The 12,866-nt window shown below is 48.5% G+C and overlaps 1 protein-coding gene across 1 annotated transcript in view; it reads left to right on the forward strand.

Moving 5' to 3' along the window:
* LOC146808461 (transient receptor potential cation channel subfamily M member 2-like) overlaps nucleotides 1-12,866 on the forward strand; it is a 3,976,112-nt gene that overhangs the window by 545,483 nt on the left and 3,417,763 nt on the right. Inside the window, exon 9 of the mRNA XM_085623954.1 lies at nucleotides 6,045-6,141. Within this exon, the coding sequence (XP_085480080.1) occupies nucleotides 6,045-6,141 (97 nt within the window). The remainder of the gene's footprint in view (nucleotides 1-6,044; nucleotides 6,142-12,866) is intronic.

Consider the following 12,866-nt stretch of genomic DNA (forward strand, 5'->3'; position numbering starts at 1 on the left):
GAAGATGATGTTGAGGTCGTGCAGTCTGGGGACGTGGGCGAGCAGGGCCATGTAGATGTTGAACAATGTCGGGCTGCGGGATGATCCTTGGGGTACGCCGCAGATGATCTTGGACGCTTCGGAGCGGAAAGGGGGGAGGCGGACGCTCTGGTTTCTGCCGGAGAGAAAGGAGGTGGTCCATTCCAAAGCCTTGTCCGGGATCCCTGCGTTGTGGAGGCGTGTGCGTAGGGTGCGGTGGCAGACAGTGTCAAAGGCGACTGACAGGTCCAGGAGGATGAGAGCCGCGGTTTCGCCGTTGTCCAGCAGGGCCCTGATGTTATCAGTGGCGGCGATGAGGGCAGTTTCGGTGCTGTGGTTGCTGCGGAACCTGGACTGGAACTGGTCCAGGATGTTGTTCTCCTCGAGGTCGCGAGTCAGCTGTTTGTTGACAGTTTTCTCGATGACCTTTGCCGGGAACGGGAGCAGTGAGATGGGCCGGAAGTTCTTGAGGTCCCTTGGATCTGCCTTGGGTTTTTTGAGCAAGGCGTTGAGCTCGGCGTGCTTCCAGCTCTTCGGGAAGGTCGCGGTCTCGAAGGAGATGTTGATGGCCTTGCGGGGATGGGGTGCGATGGTGGCGCTGGCTTTGTTGAAGATGTGGTGTGGGCACGGGTCTGTTGGGGAGCCGGAGTGGATGGTGTTCATGATTTTGATGGTGTTGTTGATGTTATTCCAGGTGAGCAGGGGGTCGCTGTGGGTGGTGGCCGTGGGGTCTGAGGTGTCGTTGGCTGTTGGGGTGGTCGGGTTGTCGAAACTGTTGTGGATGTCTGCGATCTTGCGATGGAAGAAGGTGGCAAGGGAGTTGCACAGGTCTTGCGATCGTGGGATGTCGGTGGTGTTGCAGCTGGGGTTGGAGAGTTCCTTCTCGATGTTGAAGAGCTCTTTGCTGTTGTGTACATTGTTGTCGAGGCGGTCCTTGAAGGACGTCCTTTTGGCGGATCTCATGAGGTGATGGTGTTGGCGCATGGCGTTCATGTGGGCTGCGTGGTTCTCCGGTGTCTGTTCGTGGTGCCATTTCTTCTCTAGTTTTCGGCAGGTTTGTTTGGAGGTCTGGAGGTCCACGGAGATAATCATATCCGGGTCTCTGTAATTGATGAAGCAGGCGATTAGAGGATGGGCACGCACCCTCAGGCGGAGCTTCTGCTGCAGAACTCGATGCACCCGTAACATGATAAAGCAGGAGGAGAGAGAGTCAGCCGGGAGCCATTCCATAAGCCATTTGGGTAAAAAGGCAGCGGTGTCGTTGGACTCACAGCCCTCAAGAAAACCTACAAAACTGAGGTTATTCCGCTGAGCACGGCCTTACGCGTCCTCCACTCTAACTGCCAGGCAGCCGGTCAGCGACTCCAAGTCAGATACCTTCTTTTAAAGACAGGTCACAGGATCTTCCGTCGCGGAGATCCGCGTTTCTGTTTCGGTAATCTGTTGATCCGCACTGTGGAGGTCCTACCGAAGTAGCATCACATCAAACCCCACAGTGCCAATTTTGGCTTTCAGTGCATCTCTAGATTGAGTGATAGCGGCCAGGAGTGCAGCATTGTCAGGGATAAGAGTTGCGTCCGACTCCAGGCCGGGCAACTGGGCGTTAGCCCCAGTGTATTTGTCCATGGTGGATTGCTTGGACGTGGCCCAAGTAGGATTGTCCTTAGCCATTGGGAACCAAACTGGAGAAAGACAATTTAATATGGAGGTCCAGAGTAGATGATATACCAGTAGGTCACCGGGCTGCAGCCCCAGGAGCACACCACAGGTCGGCTGGGAGAGGTGACCGGGGGAGGGCCCGACACCCACAACCTGCACCAGGACCTAGCCTGGCTGTCTCTGTAGGTGGTGGCACCCCACTAGCGGGCATCCCCAGCCCCCACCCTGCAGCAGAAGACAGGTGGGTGTCATTGGCGTCAGAGCGGGTGCAGGTGGGGTCCACCAGGCGCACTGCGAGGAGCAGGGCAGCAGCTTCGTCCCGTCCAGGGAAGGCGCACACCACGTAGAAAAGGCGTCCCTTAGGCCAGGGCACTGATCCGGGAGGTATATAACCCCCTTTGCAGAGGGAAATAGCAATATGGGGTGAGTGGGGTCCAGAACGCTCACCGGGACATCGTTCGAGAGACGCAGGTCTTAGGTCATACACAGGTTCCACACCGGCCACCACTGGAACAAGCCCCGTGGGAGGCATGTTAGAAATGGCCCGAAGGACCGGTAAAAGTCACTCACCGCAGGTGGCAGTCTGCGGCCCCCGCCTGGCCCCACAGGTCAACAGGTGTTCAGTGCGAGGCGGGTGGGCCAGGAAGTGGCAGGCCGTATCCACCAGGCCCCACTGCAGGCAGGAGGAAAGGAAGCGGTGTTTCCCAGCAGGACCCCACCCCAACACGTCCCACAGTGCACCCAGCTGCCCAGGCCGAATCCGGGAAGCAGGAGGTATAGCCTCGAGGCCGGGGAGGAGTCGATAGGAACCCGGTCTGAACGGGTTCACTGCGGGGCGGGGCAGCGAGGCAGCAATGGAGCAAGAGGCCCAACCGGAGGCCCACACAGTTGTGGAGCAGGCCGTCTTCAATCTCCGGCAGTCCGCTCACCCGGAAAATGAGCTATGGCAGGGCCCCAAGGTGACAGGCAGCAGCGTCTGCATTCAGTACAACATCTGCATGAGCCCCCACCGGCAAGCGAGGCTCGCACCAGCCCACAGCCCGCTGCAACAGGCCCATGCTCCGGAGGCGAGGCGCACCTAGGCCGACTCCCGGGCCCAGCCACAAAGGCAAATATGGCAGCTTCACGGCAGGAATGGCACCCAATGCAGGTATCAAGGGTGGCCCACCGCCTCATCTCGTCTCCCAGTGGATCAGCATGGGGATAGCTGCAGGATGATGGCAAGATTTATGGAGGATTATGAGCGGGATAGGGGAGCGATGTTACTGCACGTCCGCCATGTCGGACCACTCGGAAACACCCCCGCAAAATCATGTTTGGCGCATCGTTTTATTAAGATTTACTTAGCAGCCATTTCACGGTACAGAAGATCATTGTCTTCTTCTCCCTTATGGTCTTCTAGAATAATTAAAGAGTTTCTCAAAGGGCTCTTTTTTTTTTTTTTTGAAAAACCTTTATTGACATTTCAACCAATAACAAGTAACGGCCTACAACCCCCGGGGCCGGCCGCTAAGCAGTCAGAGTAACAGAAATCAAATTTTATCACAGGCAGCGCCTCGGGGAGCAGAATCTCCATGCTAGTATACTCTCGGCCACTGAACAGCCCAAGTAGGAGACCAGGATACAAAAGGTTTTCATTTTATAATAAGGGAGGATGGAAGGATCAGGTGCCAAACGGTTTCCCAGCAGCGAAAAATGGCAGGCAGAATAATAAACGTCAACAATAAACAGCAATCTATCTAATCAATGGTGCTGAAACAGGAAGTTCAGGATGTGGAGGAATATCACGGCCATTTGCGCCAGCAGTCCCCTGCCCTAAAACCCAGAAAACACCACGGAAATTGTGGCACACATGAAAAAGCAGTGATTAACAACGAAGGAGTTCTACCATGCTGATCCCAGAAAAAAAAGACAAAGAAGAATAAGAGAAGAAAAAGGAGGCCATGGAAAAAAATGGTTAAAGACTAAAGAATCCCCTCCCCCAACCCCCCACCCTGCACCTCTGCAGATGAGTACGGCCCCCCCCCCCCCCCCAGCAGTGTGCCTGTCGCCCCGGAACCAGACCCGAAATATAGAAGAAACAGAGAAAGAGGAGTAAGAAAAGAAACCCCACCAGACGGGGGGGTAGAGAGAGTATTAATAAACTGGAGGAGGGCCTCCAAAACATGCCCCCGGCTTCTCCCTCCCGCACAATATGTTTTCCCCCAAAGCAAACTATAAACAACACAAATTCGACCATGTCAAAGAAAAATGGGGAGCATTATGCACCTATTACACTAACAGTTATGCCGTGAGAGCACGCAACCCCTGAGCCCGCCCGCCTATTAGATGACCACCTCTGAAGGATCAGCCTTATCCTTGGCCCCTCTTTGCGAATCTACCCATGCATACCCATCGACCCAGTGCCATGTCCAATGTTACAAAGAAGAGGAGCGTCCAAAAAAGACCAGGAAGCGACACACACAGGTAGGGTGGAAGTCTCTGAATACCAACACAGTCAGCCTTATGGAGGGTCGTCTTTCCCAGTGCTGCCCCAGGATCTGCACTGCACACAAGGTCCAGGAAGGCGGAATCAGCCAGAGCAGGCGACCGTTGCCTGAATATTGCCTGGGTCGCCGGAGGCCGCGCACGGGACAAGGCCACCACCCCCACTCAGGTCCAAGACCTCCGGAGCAGACCAGACCCACAGCCAGCCGATCACACGTTAGTGTACTGTCCGGAGTTTCCAGCTGGTCACTATTCACAGGGGCGGCCACGACACTGTCCTCCTGTGTGCAGTGTAGGAAGTCCCTGTGTACCTGGGGACAGGCAGGCCGCAACTGTTCCGACGCTGATGCCACACCATCAAGCTTACTCCCCAATACCCAGGCGCCGTGCACCAAGGTGGAATGAAGGGCACCGAGAGCTTCGAGAAGGTCATCAAAGGGCTCTTTTGAGTGTTTCCATCAGTTAGACCTCCAGTACCGACATGGCAACTGAATACGGTTCTTTCACAGTTAATGACAAACCCTTTTGAACCAATACACACTGCAGAAATCAAATTCCTATCTTGGAAGTTGGCTTTGTTACTTGCTTTGACCTCAGCCAGATGGGTCAGTGGAATACAAGCTTCTGTAATAAAGGAACCTTTCTTGCAATTCAGATCAGATGGAGTTCTGCTCTGAACAAATCCAAAGTTCATTCCAAAGGTGCCATCTGATTTCCACCTTAACAAACCAGTGGTTCTTAAGACATTCTTCCCGAACCCATGACCTCGGCTGAAAGAGCTTTGCATTTTTAGGACATTCAGCGTTGCCTGAAGTTCTATTTAGAGAGAACAAAATCTTTCTGTAAGACCTCTCAACTGTTAGTGGCATACAGTGCACCAAGGAAAGGTTTCCCACTCTCCAAACAGAGTATTTCCAGGTGGATTGCAAGTGCAATACAATTCTGCCAGCTAGAGTCCGAGCACATTCTACAAGATCAGTGGCAACATCTACAGCCTTATTTGCGGGAGTATCACTTCCGGAAATTTGCCGGGCAGCAACGTGGAAGAATAGACACGTTTTCACCAACACTACTGTTTGGACTCAGCAGTTCTCAATGATACCGCAGTAGGTCAGGAAGTACTTCGCCATCTATTCCATTAAGGTGAGCCACCCCTGTCTACCTTCCTACCTGTTTTCAACTGTATCACATTTCCATATGGTAAATTGGTTATTGTCTTGAATGCTTATGGAAGGTTTTCCTTGACTGTTAACATGATGGTTATATCATTTATACTGTTTGGTGATTTTTTGCAGGTTACACTGTTAGATTCCTGTTAAGTCTCAAAACTATGGTAAATGTGCTACAAAACTGCTTGCTACTCTGATTCAAGCATGTGAATCTATGAAAGCTTTCATAGATTCACATGCGACCCACCCTCCTCGGGGGGAAGCTCATTGTAGATGTTTCAACAGGTTGTATACAGCACTTGTGCTCGAAAATCTGAGGTTCTGAGTTTCCTTCAGGAGTGTTCTAGAGGGTGATTAGTGGTGATTGGTTGAGGCAAAAAGGTGGTCCTTTTCTTTATAAGAACTAGGATAGGTTATTAAACTAAGAGGCCTAGGCCTCTTTGGTCTATACCTATTAGTGTATTATGACTATTTAAGTCTACTACTGCTATTTTTTTAAGTACCGGGGACTCCCATCATGACGACGGGGAATGATTCAAGCATGTGAATCTTTGAAACCTTCCAATACTGGAGAACTACAGTTACAGGTAAGTAACTTATTTCATCATCAACAACTCCTTTAAAACCCTTCTGTTATTGATTGCTGATCTACTTAGGCTATGATAGTGTGCACATGAGGGATTATCCCAAGATGTTTGCATTGTTTTCCAGATCCAGGACATAGTGCGCAGGAGGCAATTGATCACCATCTTCAGGGAGGAGAAAGGCAGCGCACGGGATGTGGATGTCGCTATGGCCCTCCTGAAAGGTTGGTAAAGACTTCACCTCCACACTAGAAGTCTTCCAGAACATCTAACATAACAACACACCTATTTGTAAAGCACATCTTTAAGCCTTAGGTATCTGTTACTGAAAAACAAGGGTTTAGTATTACTCAACTCAGTGGTACTCATTTTATTGACCTCCTTAGGGTGAAAGGCTGATGGACTCACTAGGATTTGAACCTGCAGCCATGAAGTAAAACACAGGTTTCTGGAGTGGGTGAATTAGTCCACTGAGTCACCAGGTATAGCATATAACATATGAGAAAACACAAACACATTTTATAGGTGTCGGCACTTTCCACATCCTAAACTATTGCTGTTAGATTTGTGCTTCTTTCTATTTAAATTTCAGCATGTGTGTTGTTAGTGTCTAGCAGTGCGTATAACTATAATTGGGCAAGGCCATTGGTTTGTTCCTATGTCTCAACGATAATTGTCCAAAAGGCAGTTTTTTTAGATGTTTTTCTTCAGTTTGGAAACTTCGTTTTTTAAATTATTTTGTGAAACCTGTTGTGAACCACAGCTGATCATAAACCCTTTGATCAACCTTCTGGTTCGTGAATTGATTTTTCTAGTTCATGAACCTAAAGAGATAGTAATCTTCATTTGCTTTGTGAACCACGTTTGGTTTGTACCAAAGAGTCATGAAATGTTTTTGATTCCCTTATTGTCCACAGTCCTGGTTCACAAACTCAGGATCCAGGTTTGAGACCTTGGCTCCTTTATCTGATATGGGGAGGTTCTAGCCTCATCCTGCGTGGCGAAGCTGTGACCACCTTTCCATGTCAAATTTGCAGCTTGTGGTTTATGAACAGGGATACTTAGTTTACTCCAGTATTGGAACTTCCATAGATTCCCATAGCTTGTATCATTCCCCGTCGTCGGAATGGGAGCCTTGGTAAATAAAAAATAACATAGCAGTAGGTACAAAAGAGAAAGAAAGGCCTAGGCCTCATCTAATTATGTAGCATATCCCTCTCTTTTTGTAAAAGAGACCAAAAACATGTAACAACCTATCAGATTAGCCTCACCCCTAGAACCTTCCTGAGAGAGCCTCAGAGCCTCAAATTTTCTACCGCACGTTGTGCTAAGGGAGTCTCCACTGAGCTCTGCTCAGATTTCTCTACAACTTTTGGATTTCATCTTTTTTCTCTTCATGATGTCAGACAAGGAAAAGAAAGCTTTATTTAAAGCCTGTGCTACTTGTTCTAAAAAAAGACTTTACATTGAAGACAAGCATAAAGTCTGCATGTATTGCTTGTACCCTGATCACAAGGCCACTGATTATAAGATCTGCAGGACCTTCTCTACAAAGACTCTGAGAGACAGGGGAGGATGTCTATTGACCTGGTTACAGAAGATGAAGTCACGTAAGGAAGTAATATCCAGTGACAGTGAAGATTCCTCCTCAGCTACATCTTCAAGGAGGTCTAAAAAGAGGGGTAGGTCTTCAAATTCGACTGAACCTCCTACTAAGGCCTTACAAAACACCTCTGATTAGTCCCAGTCCCACAAAATCTCCTCACTGAGGTGTAAAGGAGAGGGAGGGACTAGTTCCTGAGGTACTTTCTACTCAGAAGGTGAGCCATGGACCTTCTGCTTCCTCTCCACCATCTGAAAAGGCAAAACCTTTCAAGAAACCAGCATCTGTACCTCAGGAGGGAAAATTTGAGAAGAAAATCCGTCTGTCGACGACGACAATATCAGGTACGTCGACGGCATCTAAGATTCACCAGGCGTCGATTCCAGCTCCGTCGACAGGCCCGTCGTCAAGAAATGACATCTCCGCGTAGAGTGACACCATTACCTCCGGCATTGCTCTTGGACGAGGAATATTCAGAGGAAGAAGAAGGTCGTTATGGGGATGCGTACAGTCCATCCCAACTTCAAGTAAAATACCACAACTCGGATTCTGGTGATTATTACTTGGAACAACAACAGTACCCTCCACGAGATAGACCTCAAGAGCAAACACAACAGGGTATGGTGGCCATGCCGTCTTCACTTATTAGTGACTTAAAAATCATGTTGTTAGATTATAAGAGGAGATTTCCATCTCACACCTCTGATCAGCAATCAATGCAACCGCCGCCACCACCACCTCCGACCTATTTATTTGGCTACTGTGGCTTCTCAATTATCTCAACCTCCGGAGGTTTGGCCTTCCCATTCCAATTGTACAATCGGAGTGCTTTCTTTATTATTTTAAGGAGCCTTACATTAAATCTATCCGTTCCATCCCAAATGTGGAGCATGTATGGAGTGAGGGAATAAAGGTGATGCAGTCTCCAGCTACCGTCATCCCTGTTCTTCTGCGCCTGGAAAAAAAATATATAAGGCTCCTGACGATAGTCCCGCTTGCCTGGTTGGTCAACCGAAGCCGGATTCTGTTATCTCGCAGGCGGCTCAAAGAAAGTCAAAGAATCCATCGGCGCCCCTTGCCACACCACCGGATAAGGAGGGTAGGCGCTTAGACAATGTGGGGAAGAGGTTTTCCTCTATGTCCAGCCTCCTTGTTAGAGCTGCCAATGCACTAGCAATTTTGGGACGATATGATCGCCAAATGTGGTGCGATTTATCTCCATTTTTGGATCAACTGCCTGATGGTTCCAAGGCTGACGCGAAGAAGATCCTGGAGGAAGGAGAGCGGTCTTCTTGAGAATTCATCGATTGCGCAACGGACATTGCCACCACTGCTTTTTGCGCCTTGGCAGGTTCGGCTGTTCTAAGACTGGCTTCGGGCTACCTGGTTTCGCCCTGAAGTTCAAAATAAAAACGTAGATTTGCCATTTGATGTAGACATGCTTTTTGGGAAGCATGTGGACGACGCTCTACAGGACATCAAAAAAGACACAGAAACGGCAAGGTCCCTGGGGACATTGCAATACCGCAAAGTGCCTTTCTGGGGTGCAAGAGGAAAAGGTTTTTCTACATACAGAGGAGGATACCAACAGCGCTACTCCTCCTATTCACAGTCTTCACAGTCATACAAACCTCAGTACTCTCAACGCCAAGGCCATTCGGCGTCTTTCTCTCGCCAGCCTTCAATAGGATGACAGGAGGTCGTATGTCAGCGCTGGGATGCCCTAGGGTAGCTACGCGCTTTAGAAATCCGTATTCAAATTCAAATTCAGGGGAGAGATACCTCTAAATGCCATATAATAGCGGCTTCCCGGCTCTGCCTACTGTTCCTTCACCCCCAGTAACATCAGTGGGGGGCAGGATATCACAATATCTCCACGGCTGGAAGATCATAACATCAGATCGGTGGGTCCTCAATATCATCCGGTTTGGCCACACATTAGAGTTTCAACACCTACCACCTTCCAGAGCCCCTCGCGCCACCGAATCAAAACATCTACATATTCTACGTCTCGAAGCTCATCAAAGGAGCGATAGAGCCAGTACCTCTATGCCAATGAGGAGAAGGGTTCTATTCCAGGTTTTTCCTGGTTCGCAAGACGGAGGAAAAATGGCGCCCTATCTTAGACCTGAGGGAGCTCAACACCTATCTCATAAAACTCTTGTTTCAGACGGTATCTCTTCAGGATATCTTGCGTCTCCTGAATCCAGGTGATTACATGACAACTCTGGATCTCGAGGACGCATACTTCCATGTTCCTCTCCACCCAGCCCACAGGAGATTTCTACGCTTCACAGTAGCCAAGAGCCACTTTCAGTTCAAGGTCCTGCCTTTTGGACTCAGATCCGCTCTGCGGATATTCACAAAGGTATTGGCCCCAGTTGCAGCGTTTCTCAGAAGACAGTCTCTACAGGTTTTTTCCTACCTGGACGATTGGTTGATAAAAGCTTCATCTTCTCATGCAACTACAAGGGCAGTCGAAAGTTGCATTCAGCTTTTCAATCATCTGGGTCTTCAGCTCAACAAAGAGAAGTCAGTCCTTCTTTCATCCAGGTCGGCCAAGTTTCTAGGGTCCATTCTGGATACAACTTGTTGCAAAGCTTTCCCATCAGAGGAAAGACAGAAAAGGCTGATTCTTTCCGCCCATCAATTGCAAAGAAGATGATCTCTGTTTGTCTGTCTGTACAAATCTCTCCTAGGATCGATTTCATCCTGCATTCCCTTAATTCCGCATTGCAGACTTCGTATGCGCCCCTTACAAGAACAACTGGACATGCAGTGGTGCCAGGCGGAAGGCACGTTCGATGACAAGATAATAGTCACTCGTCTTATGAGAGAGGCGGTCAACTGGTGGACGATCAAAGACAATATCTCGGAAGGTCTCACTTTCAAGGTTGCTCCAGCTCCTTTGATACTGACCACGGATGCCTCGCTGGAAGGCTGGGGAGCGGTTTTGCAAGACCTTCAAGTAAGTGGTCACTGGACACCCGAAAAACGCACTCTCCACATCAATCTTCTGGAGCTCAAGGCGATTCGTTTGGCTTTACAGGCTTTCCTTCCGAGGATTCGGAACTCCACCGTCTTGGTCCGTACAGACAACATGACGGCCATGCATTATGTAAACAAACAAGGTGGAACGAGATCTCAACTTATTTCCAAAGAGGCCCAAGAGATCTGGGAATGGGCCATTCTTCAAAAGATTGCTCTCTCAGCAGAACATCTTCCAGGTACCCTCAACACTACAGCAGATACATTGAGTCGTCTGAGTCGGTCTGTCACGAGTGGGAGCTGGATCAGTACACTGTTGACAGTGTTTTCGTACATTGGGGCACTCCGTCCATAGACCTGTTTGCTACCCCAGACAACAGGAAAAGCCGGTTTTATGCAAGCAGGACTCAAAGCGGAACCCTGCACAATGATTCTAATAGCACCGGTGTGGCCCCGCCAGTTCTGGTTCACAGAGCTTCTCCTACTCTCTCAAGATCAGCCGGTTCACCTGCGTCCCATTCCTTCTCTATTGACAATGTCGCAGGGCCAAGTAGTGCATCCGGATCCGAGGTCACTTCAGTTTACAGCGTGGCTTCTGAGCACCGATAATTCCAGAGTTTAAATATCCCCCAAGAATGTAAAGAGGTTTTAGCTCAAGCCTGTGCACCAAGTACAAATAAGACCTATCGCTCAAAATGGAAACATTTCTGTTTGTGGTGCCACCGAGAAAACCTTCATCCGTTTTCTTCTGCTCCTCATCAAACATTGCCATACATTCTATCTCTGGCCAAGTCAGGTCTTGCACATTCTTCCATCAAGGTACACCTGGCGGCCATCTCTAGATTCAAATGGACAGCCTCTGGCCCTTCCCTCTGGTCTGCAAGGATTATCAAGCAATTCCTGAAAGGACTCTTTAGAGTCTTTCCTCCAGTTCGACCTCCGCCTCCAATGTGGCAACTCAACTTGGTTCTTGCTCATCTCATGAGACCTCCGTTTGAGCCTATTCATAGAGCGGATCTTACATTTCTGTCATGGAAGGTGGCCCTCCTTCTAGCCTTAACGTCAGCCAGGAGAGTTGAAGAACTTCAAGATCTCATGATTAAGGAACCTTTTTTACAGTTCAAAAACGACACTCTGATTCTAAGAACGAATCCGAAATGTATTCCAAAGGTCCCTTCGGATTTCCGTTTGAATGAACCTGTCGTTCTAAAATCTTTTTTCCCTCGACCTACGACTCCAGCAGAAAGGTCTCTTCATTCCTTGGATGTCCAGAGATGTCTCATATTTTATCTTCAGCGCACAAAGGATTTCAGGAAATCTACGCAACTCTTTGTCGCTTTTGGTGCTCCTCAAAAAGGTTTTCCCCTTTCAAAGCAAGGAATTTCACTTTGGATTGCCAGCGCAATTCACTACTGTCACCAAGCGGCGGGTAAGCCGCTGGAAGGACATGTATGGGCTAACTACACAAGATCAGTTTCATCATCTGCTGCTCTCTTCGCTGGAGTTCCTATCAAGGACATTTGTAGGGCAGCTACATGGAGCAGTGCCCATACTTTCACAAAGCACTACTGCTTGGACTCTTCCACACGGAGTGAGGCGGCAGTGGGACAAGCAGTCCTGAGGAATCTCTTCCAATAAGAGGTGAGCTTTCCCTTCTATCCCTCCTTCCTGTTATTGCATATTTTGTATCTGGTAATATTTACTGACTAATGTTTCAATGTCTGTTTACTTCTTATGAAAGTATGGATACAGAGTTATTTCAGTATTTATGTCACAAAATGTGGTTTATTGCTAACTGCTAGCTACTCTGATACAAGCTATGGGAATTTATGAAAGTTCCAATACTGGAGTAAGAAAACAAGTTACTTACCTGTAACTTTGGTTCTTCAGTATTGGTAACCTTCATAGATTCTCATGCACCCACCCTCCTCCCCTGGGAAAGCTCAGCCTTCAGCAAATGTAGTTACTGTTACACAACGGCTACGAAAATCTGAGGCTCTGAGGCTCTCTCAGGAAGGTTCTAGGGGGTGATGCTAATCTGATTGATTGTTACATTTTTTTGGTCTCTTTTACAAAAAGAGGGGGATATGCTACAAAATGAGATTTGTTCCTACTGCTATGTTATTTTTTTATTTACCGAGGCTCCCATTCCGACGACAGGGAATGATACAAGCTATGGGAATCTATGAAAGTTACCAATACTGGAGAACCACAGTTACAGGTAAGTAACTTGTTTTCTTGTGAGCTTTCTAAAGAAGTAGAAAACAGTTTTCAAGCTGGAAGTCATCCCAGCCAATCAAATGTATTTTCCAAACCGAAGTTTCGAAATTTTGTTTAATTCCTTGAGTGATTTCCATG

The sequence above is a fragment of the Triturus cristatus genome, chromosome 8 (genome assembly GCF_964204655.1).
Source record: "Triturus cristatus chromosome 8, aTriCri1.1, whole genome shotgun sequence".
Lineage (NCBI taxonomy): Eukaryota > Metazoa > Chordata > Amphibia > Caudata > Salamandridae > Triturus > Triturus cristatus.